Raw genomic sequence first — 15351 nt, forward strand, 5'->3', positions numbered from 1 at the left:
CTTCGCCAGTGCCGGTTCTAGCATCGCCACATGAAGGTTGAAAACGCGTGAAAGGATATGGAAGGAAGCGGCGCGGGCGGTGTGGGTGGACCCCCAACCGAACACGTGGCTGCGTAGGGAGGAACTGCGACCGGCGCAAGCCCTAGCCGGTTGCCCGATTAGAATCGTTTACCATTTCATAAACCAAAAAAATTAGGAAAAAGAGTTTCTTTCAAAAGGTGACCCTAGGAAAGCAGTCACCTCTGGCCCTGGCTCACCGGCCACCACGTGACAGACAGAACGCTCCTCCCTTCTTGAGCCTCCGAGTTTGGCTTCTCCCATACGCTCATCTTCTCTCCTCTCCCCCTTCCCCTGCGTGCGAGCGTCGCCTCCAAACCCTCCCCCGGCGCCCGCCATGGCGAGGCCGCAGCAGGAGGCGATCGACACCTTCATCAGCATCACCGGCGCCGACGAGGCCGTCGCCATCCGCAAGCTCGAGGTATCGCCCAAGCCCCCTCCCGCTCCTCTTCCTGCCCAGTTTCCTTTGGTTCAGGCGCCCGCCCAATCTAGCGCAATCGGCTGGGCTCGCGCGGCGGATTTGGTTGCGCCGGGTATGGATCGCTCGGTGCTAGGTTTTAGTCCACTTGTTTGGGCCGGGGAAGGGGTCTGCGCGTGGTGGGTTGAGGTGGCCCGATTTGTTTGCGAATCCCCGCGTCGCTGTTCTGCTAGTGCAGTTATGGAATGGAATTACCTCAGCAGTCTCGTGGCTTGTCTTTGTCCCCTTGCTGCCTTCCTTTACTCAAAGCTATGGTTTTGGTAAGAGCCCAATTTGGTCACATAACCCCTGATTTGCAGTTACTACTCGAGACGAATTGTTTGGCGGTCTCTTAGTTGGAATATGGTGCGCGGTTCACTAATAATAATCTAAAAAAAACGAAATTGCTTGGCTCATCTGGATGGTAGGCTTGTAGATTTAGTGGATTCCCCCCTGTACTTGTTCGTCTAGGTTCAGGAATTTGAATTTCACAAGCAGGTACTACATTGTAATTTCCTAGTTATCCTGTTGATTATGTTTGGTCTCATCCAGTTGTGCTAGACTTGACATCTCCAAAGTTTAACTCAGTGCACACATACCAGCTGGGGTACCATGTTATCTTCAAATGGTCATCTTATTTCTGAAATCACCCTGTGAATGTGCGTGGTTCGCAAATCTTCTAGGGCATCGCCTCCAAATTGATTGTTCAAGTGCAACATTCTGTTGCCGTGAAAAGAAAGTGCATCATTCTACCATCGATGTCATCTATATATCTAACCTCAGTGCTTTTTTGATAAATGGCACACAGGAACATGCTGGTGACCTCAATCAGGCAGTCAATGCACACTTCACTGAAGGAGATAGCACAGTGTATGTATTTAAATTTTTCCAGCACATTTTCTTCAGATAATTCCAAAGTACTTTTAGTATGCAAATATTGCTTGTTAGTTTGGTTTTTCTGAACTTCCCTCCAATATCCCTATAAATTGCTTATTGGTTGTAAAGAGCTACACACAATTAATATGGATAGCCTGTATCAAAGTTTAAACCACCAATTACTTGTTCTATGTGCATTTAGCTAAAGTGACAAGTAAACTGGATCAGAGGCAGAACAATTACCTTCCAGATACCATGTTGCACTAGGGCAGATAATTGATGTGTTTCTGTTTTTCAGGAACGCAATCAATCAAAGTATTCCACCTGTTAATCATGATGATATGGAGCTGGACGGACCACTTGATAACACGTTTCAAAGACCATTGTTCCCTGAAGCTCTGCACGACCCTTTTGCACTAATGGATCCCAATTTCCAGCAAATGTTTTTTGATAGTGTTGGTTCTGCTGGTACTCCCAATCGTGATGCACAAGGTCCGCACCCTAGAGAGATATGTAATGAAGTTAATGACAACAACATTCACATGGGTCCTTCTGGTCAGGCTTCTGTTGTTGAGAATGTCACTGGACATGGGCCTTCTTATGGACCAGAAGTTCGTGAGACTATCATAATAGATGACGACGAGGAGGAGTTGTCATCTGGGCTGTCTTCTCAGCATGCTAGTATCCGTAGCAATGCGTCACAGCCAAACCCTCTGCCAACTGCTCCTCCACTGGTTCATGTCACAGACAATGACATAGAAGAGGAAATGATTCGGGCTGCAATTGAAGCTTCAAAAAGAGAGGCTGAAGAACTGGCAAATGTAAGCTCTCTCTCTCTCTCTCTCCACAGGGATAGGTTAGAACGAGCTTGTCGAGTCTTGCTTTACCTAAATTTTAAATAAATATCAGACAGCAGAGCAAGAACGGACTCAACATATGGGTGGAATAAACTTGGAAGATCGTTTATCTGATGAAGACATGGAAACTGCAGCTGGAACAGTGAGAAGGTGAATATTATTTTGTACCCTCTTGCTCTTCATCCTCAGGCTACCTTACTGCGGTAGGCTAATAGCAATGCATTTATTTTGCGTTTTCTTCCTATTTGGAGGCAAGGATTAGGTACAGGGAGGAGTGGAACAACTATGCAACCAGCAGATGAAGAGAGCTCAGATGATGAGATCGAGGATGTTGAAGAACAGCCATTAGTTAGACGTCGTTCTAGGCGCATCCCTTCTGGAGACACAGAGTCAACAGAACCTGTTCTCCCAGGTGATAGTCCTCCCTCAAGTTCGCAGCCTCAAAACCTTGATCATCAGTATAACAGAACTGATTTCCCATCAGAGGTATTGTAGCCTTTGATCTGTACCTTAATATTAAGCAGTTAACGGTATTACTTCAGCCTCATTGCTCACACAATTCTTCTTCTGGAAAAGTGGGGTGGCATTTCTTCTGAGGAACATGATGAAGCTGTTATGCTTGAGGCTGCAATGTTTGGTGGAATTCCTGAAGCACCAACATATCCATTATCCGTTCCATCTCATGCGAGCTCGAGTCATTATCCCCAAGTAGTGCACTCTCCACCACCAGAATTGACTGAACAACGGTTATTACGTGAGCAGCAGGTTTGTACTTGAAGCTTTATGCATTGTTGCTAAATGCAAAAGATATTGGATTTTAACTTCCAGAATGTTATATTACAGGATGATGAGTACCTTGCATCACTCCAAGCTGATCAAGAAAAGGAGATGAAGACTCTACAAGAAGCTGAGCTCCGACTGCTGGAAGAAGCTGCCGCAAGAGAAGCTGCTCTTGAGAAACAAAAGCAAGAGGAGGAGGAACGGCGTAAAATGCAGCTTGAGAAAGAGGTACCTTTCTGTTGCAGATAATTCAAAATACAATTGGATGATAATTAAGAGTATTTTCCAGTATGTGAGTGGTAGATAACTAGATCACTGCTGTGATCATACGAAACTTATTTTTCTTAGAAAAAACTATAAGGCTTTAGTTTATGTTATGTTGCAGACTTACAGTGGTCTTATTATAGGTTTGGTTAACTGTAGATATGATGTGGCAATATTATCTTACTTTCAAGAAAACTTTGGGCATGTTTGGTTGATAGCTGAATCTTGCTAGACTTTTTGTGCTGACCTGTGACAAGCCACAAAAGGCATGGAGAGAATTGGTCGCCACAACCATGGCAAGATTTGGCAAAACGGCTCTATGATAGCTGGGGCTGGCTGCTAAGAAAGTGTGGCATGCCACAGCTGTGACAGTGAAACAAACATTAGCCACAAACAGCTAACACACCCTTGGCAAAGTTTGTCAAACTGTAGCTATATGAACTAAACATATCCAATAGGATAACTAAGCTCTTTGCTTCTGTTGTTCCGTTGAGACTTGCTTGATATTTATAATTATTTATCATAAGTTCATTACCTGGCATTGTTGGGGATCTGCCAGTTATGCTGTTTCTGATGTTTTATGTAAACAGGAGCTTGAGTCCAATCTTGCCGCCAAAGAAGCATCATTGCCATTGGAGCCACCTTCAGACAAGGAAGGTGTTATAACACTTGTAGTTCGCATGCCTGACGGTAGTCGACAGGGGCGTCGCTTTTTAAAATCTGATAAATTCAAGGTAAGCTGCTTTTGAACTTAATAAAAAAACTGCTTTTGATCTGCCAGATTCCAGAAAAGAAGGGTTCATTTATACTTGCCTCTTGCCACTAATACATGCTTCTGACATGCTGGTTTGCTTGCAGTCCCTTTTTGATTTCTTAGACGTTGGCAGGACTTGCAAGCCAGAAACCTACAGACTGGTAATTCTCTAGTGTTATATTTTTCTTATTTTATAATATTTCATATGCATACTCCCATGTAGAGTTAACTGTCTTAATAAAAATGAGTGCAACCTAGTATTCTTCCTTATGGACTGGTATGTCAGGCACTAGCAGTCACGTGCATGATAATATATAATTTTCTGAGCTACCCAAACCAATACTGGGTTCGGCCCTGTCTTTTTGCTGAGCTTGTTGTGTTGTCGGCAAGAATGGGCTGGGCCCTATGTTCCGGTTTTCGCCTGGTTGTCTGCAGTTAACGCAACAACCTTTTTCCTAATTAATGGAATAGGCAAAGCTTTTGCCTCATTTCAAATAAAATAAAATAATGGATTCATCTGATCCCAAGAGCAGATTAGTTTTGCTTGCTGTGTGCTTTGTTGAATTTTCTCAATCCAGCGTCTGCGTAGCTTAGCATCCTGTTTTCTTGAGGTAACCTGCTAGTATTCCTTGACCTATGCAAGAAGGTAATTTTATGTAAGTTTCTGTAGCATTTGGATTACTATAATTATGCATGAATCATGTGGCTCTCTAGGGAGAAGCATTTACAGATTACCAAATTCATTCTTGAGCTTTGGGATGACTTTGGTGTCTTTGCGTTCCTACAACTAACACATTCTATGGATCACTACAAAATGGGATATTCTTAGTTCTCATAATGAACATTTCAAGTTACATGGTGTGGCAGACTAGCAGGACTATGCAAATTTTGCGCTCATTGAGAAATTTTAGAAGCAAGAGAAAGGATTGACAGTGATTGTAGGAGGATGTATATGTGCCCTGCCAACAAGTTTTATGCTTCCATAACTTCATGCTCACTGTTGAGTACATTATACATCAAGCTCCGGTCATATTAGCTAACACCGGATAGTGCTATTTGCTGCTCTGGCTGCTATGTGCTGTCAGGGGGAGATCATTCTTTCTGCAGTGCAGACTGCAGACTGGAGAATTGCTTCTCTGGCACTGTTCGTGTTCGTGCAGTGTCTCTAATTTCCTTTTTGAGGACAGTCCACGACAGATGTTTGGTCCAAGCAATGTTGAAAGTTATATTGTGCTTTTTCTGCCAGTTGATTGTAGTATCAGTAGTGCATATTTCATCCATTGAAATATTGTAGTTGACCGCACTGAGCAGCATTTGGGAAACCATTTGGACCCGGTGTTACTATGATTTCCCCCCTATTCCTTTGCATTTTATAAGTTCATCTGTTCCATAGACCATATATCTCCGTCTTTTTACTCTTGATACATTCAAGTATATCTAGTGGGAATAACACAAAGAAAATAGGTACTCCCTCTGTCTCAAAATGTATGAAGTTTTTGAAACGTCTTACATTTAAAACGCCTTACATTTTGAGACAGAGGGAGTAGCTTGCAAGTTGCAACGAGTAGTTATCATCAGCTTTTCATACACACAAAGAAAGTTAAAATAACTGTTCAAATGTAACTTGAAGTGTGAAAATATTACAACCACTAATTTGTTTTCATTTGTATTTTAGCATTAAACTGCTTGACTCTTACTGCCATCCGGTCTCGTATTTACCATTGTGTGTCTTGCAGGTAAGGACATACCCCAGGCGTGCTTTTACCACTGCTGACGGCGACCAATCGTTTACTGATCTCGGGTTAACAAGCAAGCAGGAAGCCTTATTTATAGAGCAGATTACTGATTAGGGGAAAAAGATTGAGCCTCACCTAGGGATACCACCATCTGAGACTGAGTTGGGGTTTTACATGTCTATACTTGCATATGGCTTTTATTAGGGAATCTAAAATTGGTCTGTGTCGAAGAGTTCAAACTGTGTTCTTTTGTGATGTGGAACGGTTCGCATCACTTTAGTCTTATGTAGGGGGTATAAAACAGTGATCAGCAATGGATTCAGGATATTTGGTTATGAATGCGCGCTAGCGCAGCGATAATCATTGTTCGTTTCAGAGAGAGAAAGATGCCTTGGTTTCATTGTGGGTTCATTATATGTTTGGGTCTGGAAGGACCTTCGGTGCAAATTGGTTTCATTACTATTGTTATTAATCTGACCTTCAACAGAGGCCAACAGACACGAGAGCCTGTAATGATCACAGGGGATCGATCTAGACGGACAGGACAGCTACTAGGCACTGCTAATACTACTCAAGATGGTTGCTCCGACCATCGATCTCTTATTCATCGTCGTCTTCTTCAGTTCCTCCTCTTCTTGCATGGAGCCAGGCAGCGAGCGATCACTCTGCAGCGGCAGCAGTCAAAGGGAAACAACCGGGAGCCCGTCAGTTCAGCTAGATAGATATTCAGGCAAAGAGAGAGCAGCACATGAATCAATCAGCATGGAGTGTTTATAATGATCTTACGGCAGGAGACGCGCGGGAGGCCGCACTTGGCGGGGAGGCTGTTGATGATGTCGATGGCGCCGCAGGCGCAGTCGCGGGACACGGAGCCCAGCGCGGAGCAGCACTCCGGCCCGGGCGTCGGGAGCGCCTGCCCCGGCAGCGGCGGCACGCTGTACCGCGCGCACGGGGCCAGCTGGCTCAGCTGCGCGCCGCAGGTGCCGAGCGGCGGCTGCGCCTCCGCCGCGCCGCCCAGCGTGATGAGCAGCACCAGGACGAGGAGGGCCGCCAGGGCGCGCGGCTGCGGCAGCTGGGCCGTGGTCACCGCCATCGTCGTCGTAGTCGCCGGCTCGGTGCGCGCGCTGCTAGCTTGAGCGTTCTGTGTGCGTGTGGTTTGCGGCGCGGTGTGGTGGTGGTGCCGGAGGGCGTGATTTTATAGGCGCGGCGACGGAGGTGGGAGGGTGGGAGGCGGCGAGTCTTGCGTTGCTCACCTACGCTACGCACGCAGCGGTGCTCCGATCGGCGCCGGGCGGGAGGAGGAGCGGGGCACGGCAAGCGTGTGAGGCTGACCCAACCGAACGAGGGGCCGACAACCAGGCCTACCACGGCAGGAAGAGAGGAGGGAGCCGACGCTAGCATGCACCGCAGCTATATCTCGCTTACAGCGACTTGTAAGATACGCTCGCCACAAGCTTTCTCCTCTGCGCTACAGTATTTGGGGCGACCTATTTTGTCAGTTCATTCCTTCGCTCGTTCGCTCTGGTTTTCTTCGGGTCTTTCTTCATTATTGGTTTTTTTGCTTTTCTTCAGTTCTCTTTGTTTCGTCACTGCTTTTCTTTGGTTTTCTGTTTTTCTTTGTTTTTCATCGGTTTTCTTCGTTCATTTTTCGGTTTTAAGTGATTTTTCTTGTATTTCTTCCCTTTTTATGAGGTTTTCTTGTTTTCTCTTCACTTTTCTTTGTTCTCCCCATTTTTCCTTCTTCCTTGATTTTCAACATATGTCTACATTTTTCTTACACATTGTACAATTCTTGTATATGTCAAGAATATTTTTAAATACATGTTTACCAACTTTTTTAAATAACCGTTTTTCTTTAAATACTTATTTTAATGTTCATTTATTTTTGTACACATTGTACATTTTCGTTATATGTCAAGATCGTTTCTTTAAAACACGTTTAAAAATTTTCAAATATTTTTTTTGATATCTATTTTTTTGTACACACAGTACATTTTTGGTATACATACATAACATTTTTTATAAACGTTAAAAAAATTCATATAGTATATCATTAACATTTTCCAAATATATGTTTTGATGTCTACTTTTTTACACATCGTACATTTTTCTTATATATACGAAACATTTTTTTATACATGTTTACCATTTGTATACATGTTTAAATTTTTTAGTACAAGTTATATATATTTAAAATACATAATTAGCATTTTTCTATGAAATAGTTTTTTCAAAGTCTACTTTTTAATACACATTGTACATTTTTCTTAATACACCGCAAAGATATTTTTGGAACAATAAATGTTTAATAAGTTTTAAATATATGTTTCCATGTCTATTTTTTTCGTACACATTGTACATTTTTTGTATGCATCTAAAACATTTTCTTGTATAGGTTTAATATTTTTATACATGATTAACGTTTTTCAAATATATGTTTTGATGTGTACTTTTTGTACGCATAATACTTCAAAACATTTTCTATACATCCAAAACATTTTTATACATGTTTAATTTATTTTATGCACGCTTAATATTTTAAAAATACATGACTAACATCTTTTCACATCATTCTTTTGATGTCCATTGTTTTCATACACATTTATATTTTTGGTACAAATCTAAAACATCTTTTTACACTGGTTTATCATTTTTCAAACACATGATTAATATTTTTTTCAAATATATGTTTTGATGCCTACTCTTTTCGGACACATCATACATTTTCCTTATAAATATGGAAACAACAATTATACACGCTTAACATGTTTGTTGAATCACACGAACATTTTGGTATATTGTATGAAAGTTTATTTTTAAAATTCCATGTACATATTTTTGAAACACGTAACATTTTTAAATATATTTTTAAGTTATCATCACTTTTTAAAAGTTATACTAACAAAATATTACACTGCATTAACATTTTTCAAAATCTCAATTTTATTTTTTGACGTAAATTAATGTTTGGAATATTTGTATTGAAACATATTCTAAATTATAAACAAAAGTGAAAAATAACAACACAGAATATGAAGAAAACATTAAAAAAGATTAACTTAAAAGTTAGGCTGGCGCAATACTTGCAGCTGAGTGGGCGCTCCTTCGGCGAGACCTTCCTCGCTCTCAATATATAAGCGAGGCATAGGTGCTCCCGCATGTTGGGAGCCGACCCGAGAAGAATGATACGTAAATTAATGCTCTCCATTTTTTCCCGTTCGCAGAATCGTGGTAGAATATGAAGAATGTTACAAGTTCACTGATCTCTCAAAAACAAGCAATTACTTCACACCTTTTGCCATTGTTGTTTAGCAATGAATATCCGGGACAACAAATGTTGTCAAGGAAGAACGTCAAACAAAATTCTTCTTCTCATTGCAAAAGTAAAAATAAAAATTAGATCTTATTCTTTAAATGTTTGCTTTAGAGAAAAGGCTCAAGGTGAGCTTGACTTTGAATTAATATTAGATTACAACCAACAACTTACGAAGACTAAAAACAGAAAAATAGTGAAAATACAAGTTGCTGAGAAACCAACTAGCAGGTGTTGGGAAACGCAGTAATTTCAAAAAAAAAAAATCCTACGCACACGCAAGATCTATCATGGTGATGCATAGCAACGAGAAGGGAAGAATGTTGTCCACGTATCCTCGCAGACCGTAAGCGGAAGCGTTATGACAACGCGGTTGATGTAGTTGTACGTCTTCACGGTCCGACCGATCCTAACAACGAAAGTACGGCACCTCCGCGATCTGCACACGTTCGGCTCGGTGACGTCCCACGAACTCTCGATCCAGCTGAGTGTCAAGGGAGAGCTTTGTCAGCACGACAGCGTGATGACAGTGATGATGAAGCTACCGGCGCAGGGCTTCGCCTAATCACTACGACAATATGACCGAGGTGGATTATAGTGGAGGGGGCATCGCACACGGCTAAGGGATCAATGATCAACTTGTGTGTTCTAGGGTGCCCCCTACCCCTGTATATAAAGGAGTAAGGGTGGAGGCCGGCCGACCCTTGGGGTGCGCCAAGGAGGGGAGGAGTCCTCCTAGTAGGAGTAGGACTCCCCCTTTCCTAGTCCAACTAGGAGGAGGAATGGGGAAGGAAGGGGTGCGCGGCCCTGCCTTGGCCGGCCCTCTCTCTCCACTAAGGCCCATGTGGCCCATTAGTTTCCCGGGGGGAGGGGGGTTCCGGTAACCCTCCGGCACTTCGGTTTTCTCCGAAATCATCCGGAATACTTCCGGTGTCCGAATATAGCCGTCCAATATATCAATCTCTCGTCATGTCTGTGATCACATCCGGGACTCCAAACTATCTTCGGTACATCAAAACATATAAACTCATAATACCGATTGTCACCGAACGTTAAGCGTGCGGACCCTACGGGTTCGAGAACTATGTAGACATGACCGAGACACGTCTCCGGTCAATAACCAATAGCGGAAATTGGATGTTTATATTGGCTCCCACATATTCTACGAAGATCTTTATCGGTCAAACCACATAACGATATACGTTGTTCCCTTTGTCATCGGTATGTTACTTGCCCGAGAGTCGATCGTCGGTATCTCAATACCTAGTTCAATCTCGTTACCGGCAAGTCTCTTTACTCATTCCGTAATGCATCATCCCGTAACTAACTCATTAGTCACATTGCTTGCAAGGCTTATAGTGATGTGCATTACTGAGAGGGCCCAGAGATACCTCTCCGATACTTGGAGTGATAAATCCTAATCTCGATCTATGCCAACTCAACAAACACCATCGGAGACACCTGTAGAGCATCTTTATAGTCATCCAGTTACGTTGTGACATTTGATAGCACAGTAAGTGTTCCTCTGGTATTCGGGAGTTGCATGATTTCATAGTCATAGGAACATGTATAAGTTATGAAGAAAGCAATAGCAACAAACTAAGCGATCATCGTGCTAAGCTAACAGATGGGTCAAGTCAATCACATCATTCTCTAATGATGTGATCCCGTTAATCAAATGACAACTCATGTCTATGGTTATAAAACATAACCATCATTGATTCAACGAGCTAGTCAAGTAGAGGCATACTAGTGACATTTTGTTTGTCTATGTATTCACACATGTACTAAGTTTTCGGTTAATATAATTCTAGCATGAATAATAAACATTTATCATGATATAAGAAAATATAAATAACAACTTTATTATTGCCTCTTGGGCATATTTCCTTCAATATCCCACTTGCACTAGAGTCAGTAATCTAGATTACATTGTAATGATTCTAACACCATGGAGTCTTGGTGCTGATCATGTTTTGCTCGTGAGAGAGGCTTAGTCAATGGGTCTGCAACATTCAGATCCGTATGTATCTTGCAAATCTCTATGTCTCCCTCCTTGACTTGATCGCGGATGGAATTGAAGCGTCTCTTGATGTGCTTGGTTCTCTTGTGAAATCTGGGTTCCTTTGCCAAGGAAATTGCACCAGTATTGTCACAAAAGATTTTTATTGGACCCGATGCACTAGGTATGCCAACTAGATCGGATATGAACTCCTTCATCCAGACTCCTTCATTTGCTGCTTCCGAAGCAGCTATGTACTCTGCTTCACATGTAGATCCCGCCATGACGCTCTGCTTGGAACTGCACCAACTGACAGCTCCACCATTTAATAAAAACACGTGTCCGGTTTGTGACATAGAGTCATCCGGATCGGTGTCAAAACTTGCATCGATGTAACCGTTTAGGACGAGCTCTTTGTCACCTCCATATACGAGAAACATATCCTTAGTCCTTTTCAGGTATTTCAGGATGTTCTTGACCGTTGTCCAGTGATCCACTCCTGGATTACTTTGGTATCTCCCTGCTAAACTAATAGCAAGGCACACATCAGGTCTGGTACACAACATTGCATACATGACAGAACCTATGGCTGAATCGTAGGGAATGACTTTCATTTTCTCTCTATCTTCTGCAGTGGTCGGGCATTGAGTCTGACTCAACTTCACACCTTGTAAAACAGGCAAGAACCCTTTCTTTGCCTGATCCATTTTAAACTTCTTCAGAACCTTATCAAGATATGTGCTTTGTGAAAGTCCAATTAAGCGTCTTGATCTATCTCTATAGATCTTGATGCCCAATATATAAGCAGCTTCACCGAGGTCTTTCATTGAAAAATTCTTATTCAAGTATCCTTTTATGCTATTCAGAAATTTAGTATTATTTCCGATCAACAATATGTCGTCTACATATAATATCAGAAATGCTACAGAGCTCCCACTCACTTTCTTGTAAATACAGCCTTCTCCAAAAGTCTGTATAAAACCATATGCTTTGATCACACTATCAAAGCGTATATTCCAACTCCGAGAGGCTTGCACCAGTCCATAAATGGATCGTTGGAGCTTGCACACTTTGTTAGCACCTTTTGGATCGACAAAACCTTCTGGTTGCGTCATATACAACTCTTGTTTAAGATATCCATTAAGGAATGCAGTTTTGAAATCCATTTGCCAAATTTCATAATCATAAAATGCGGCAATTGCTAACATGATTCGAACGGACTTAAGCATCGCTACGGGTGAGAAGGTCTCATCGTAGTCAACTCCTTGAACTTGTCGAAAACCTTTTGCAACAAGTCGAGCTTTGTAGACAGTAACATTTCCGTCAGCGTCAGTCTTCTTCTTGAAGATCCATTTATTCTCTGTGGCCTGCCGATCGCTACCTCTTGAGCATGTGTTGGTTTTCCCTTAAAGAGGAAAGGGTGATGCAGCAAAGTAGCGTAAGTATTTCCCTCAGTTTTTAAGAACCAAGGTATCAATCTAGTAGGAGACTACACGCAAGTCCCTCGTACTTGCACAAACAATCAAGAACCTTGCAACCAACGCAATAAAGGGGTTGTCAGTCTCTTCATGACCACTTGCAAAAGTGAGATCTGATCAAGATAATAAGATAAATATTTTTGGTATTTTTGTTGTATAGATTGAAAAGTAAAGATTGCAAAATAAATGGTGACATAAATAGCTAGTTGACGGGAAAATAATATGATGGAGAATAGACTCGGGGGCCATAGGTTTCACTAGTGGCTTCTCTCAAGATAGCATAATCTATGATGGGTGAACCAATTACTGTCAAGCAATTGATAGAAAAGTGAATAGTTATGAGAGTATCTATGCATGATCATGCATATAGGCATCACGTCCGTGACAAGTAGATCGAAACGATTCTGTATCTACTACTATTACTCCACACATCGATCGCTATCCAGCATGCATTTAGAGTATTAATTTCATAAGAACAGAGTAACAAATTAGGCAAGATGACATGATGTAGAGGGATAAACTCAAGCAATATGATATAAACCCCATCTTTTTATCCTCGATGGCAACAATACAATACGTGTCGTGCTGCCCCTGCTGTCACTGGGAAAGGACACCGCAAGATTGAACCCAAAGCTAAGCACTTCTCCCATTGTAAGAAAGATCAATCTAGTAGGCCAAACCAAACTGATAATTCGAAGAGACTTACAAAGATATTTAAATCATGCATAAAAGAATTCAGAGAAGAATCAAATATTTTTCGTAAATAATCTTGATCATAAACCCACAATGCATCGGATCTCAACAAACACACCGCAAAAAGAATTACATCGAATAGATCTCCAAAAGAATCGAGGAGATCTTTGTATTGAGATCCAAAGAGAGAGAAGAAGCCATCTAGCTAATAACTATGGACCCGAAGGTCTGTGGTAAACTACTCACACATCATCGGAGAGGCTATGGTGTTGATGTAGAAGCCCTCCGTGATCGATTCCCCCTCCGGCGGAGCGCCGGAAAAGGCCCCAAGATGGGATCTCACGGGTACAGAAGGTTGCGGCGGTGGAAATAGGGTTTCGTGGTGCTCCTGGATGTTTTCAGGGTATATGAGTATATAGAGGCGAAAGAAGTAGGTTGCTTTTCCACATTCATCAAATACTCCTATTCATCCCCTCTGGTCGATTAATCATTCTGACGGCTACCTATAAAGTCACCTTTAGTTATGGTGTCCAAGGCATGTATCTACCTAGAATACAAGCTAACATAAAAGTTTCCGAGGAGTATTGTAGTGAACATTTGTGAGTAGATCTACACTGTGCATCCTGAATCCTATACCAAGCATTTAAAGGTCTATGTTCGAAAATACTCATGTGAGCGCGAGCTCACAGGATCCCGCTATCTGTGCCATTTATCCCCCTCGTGATCTGTGCTGCAATTGGTATAGTACTAGGTATATATCCACATATATTATTACTCCATATGTGCAATGGCCCACTGCACAGGAAACCCTGTCAGTTAGTGGGGCGGCGGATCAGACGGGGTTGGACGAGGGGAACCATTTTGTCACGGTAGCTGGTCCAAAGGAGCCGGTTTGCTCATTTATGGCAACACCGGAGGCAGCTACCAATCTTCTCCAGCACACCTCCTCGCACTCATCCTTCTTCATATAGCAGTCCACCCATTGCTCCCCTAGTCAGAGATTGAGAGCGAACTAAACCAGACGAGCGCCACATATTCTTGTGGGTAGCATGTCTGCGTCCTCATCCTCAAGCGGGTTCGAGCAACTCCCGCCGCTAATCAGCTGCCCTGAGTGCGGTGGTCGGGTCTTCACCTGGATTGCTCGGGCGGGGCAGAATGCAGGCGTTCGTTTCTACAAGTGCGTCAACAAGGACGTGAGTACAATCCATTCGCCATTCCTTCATCTAAGTACTCGTCTGCAGTCAGATCGACTAATACATTGAGTTTTACTGTCCGATTTGAGTTGCAGGCTGGAATCTGCAACTACATGAGCACCAAGGAGGAGTACCTTGCAGAGTTAAGCTTCCATTTGGGGACGGCACAACAGCTAGGACACGGAAGCAGCCAGGCTGGATCTTCTTTGAATCGCAGAGTCCGTGTTGTCCAGCAGCAGTGCACTGTTCCAGCAGTTTCCCAAGCCTTCAGGGTTAATCAAGCAGGCTCTTCCGCCGCCGCGCTCCGTGTTCTTGTGTTCTTGGATGCTGCCATACTGTTTGTTGGTGTCCTCATTTTCTTGGCGTTGCTGAAAGTAGTCTCCCTCCTTAGCAGGTAGAAGGTGGTCTTGTTGACAGAATAGAAGGAATAATTAGGTAGTCTGTCTTTTGTATCACAGTGCTTGGTAATCAGAATCAGGTTGTGTGTCCTTTGTATCCCAGTGGTTGGTAATGAGAATAAGGAAGTGTTTCATTTGTATCCGAGTGGTTGGTAATGAGATTTGTCAGTGGGTTCTTCTGGAAGACCGTTGTTACGATATGTGTCATGCAATTAGTACTCAATTTATGTTCAGATATTTATTTTTGCCCCGACCGTATTTTTGGGCAGAAGTACTAATGTTAGATCTTTGTTCTATAGCCAATAAAGCGTAATTTTTTTGTGAGGAAACTGGTTACTTAATTAACCACATTAGAACGGGATGCCGCTGTCATCGGCATGACCGGTGGATGCAATAAATTCTTGCACCTACCCACCGTTCCAGAAATTTACTGACCTTATCTCCAACCACCAGCCCGCACCCACCCAACAGCCCTCATATCACCCCTCTGTTT

The 15351-nt window shown here is 42.6% G+C and overlaps 2 protein-coding genes across 2 annotated transcripts; one reads left to right on the forward strand and one right to left on the reverse strand.

Annotated features, from left to right (window-relative positions):
* Window positions 1–241: 241 nt before the first annotated feature.
* On the forward strand, window positions 242–5897 carry LOC125510208 (plant UBX domain-containing protein 8-like). The gene is made up of 10 exons (XM_048675308.1): window positions 242–478; window positions 1323–1384; window positions 1689–2211; window positions 2300–2397; window positions 2499–2733; window positions 2824–3012; window positions 3091–3255; window positions 3882–4025; window positions 4150–4206; window positions 5782–5897. The coding sequence occupies exons 1-10, from the start codon at window positions 395–397 to the stop codon at window positions 5893–5895; spliced, it is 1671 nt and encodes a 556-aa protein (XP_048531265.1). The 5' UTR covers window positions 242–394; the 3' UTR covers window positions 5896–5897.
* Window positions 5898–6197: 300 nt separating this feature from the next.
* Window positions 6198–7103, reverse strand: LOC125510209 (anther-specific protein MZm3-3-like). Its single transcript, XM_048675309.1, has 2 exons — window positions 6568–7103; window positions 6198–6446 (listed from the first exon to the last, which is right to left on the reverse strand). Exons 1-2 carry the CDS (start codon window positions 6872–6874, stop codon window positions 6442–6444), a joined length of 312 nt encoding a protein of 103 aa, XP_048531266.1. The 5' UTR covers window positions 6875–7103; the 3' UTR covers window positions 6198–6441.
* Window positions 7104–15351: the final 8248 nt, after the last annotated feature.

This window comes from Triticum urartu, chromosome 5 (genome assembly GCF_003073215.2).
Source record: "Triticum urartu cultivar G1812 chromosome 5, Tu2.1, whole genome shotgun sequence".
In the NCBI taxonomy this organism is placed as follows: domain Eukaryota; kingdom Viridiplantae; phylum Streptophyta; class Magnoliopsida; order Poales; family Poaceae; genus Triticum; species Triticum urartu.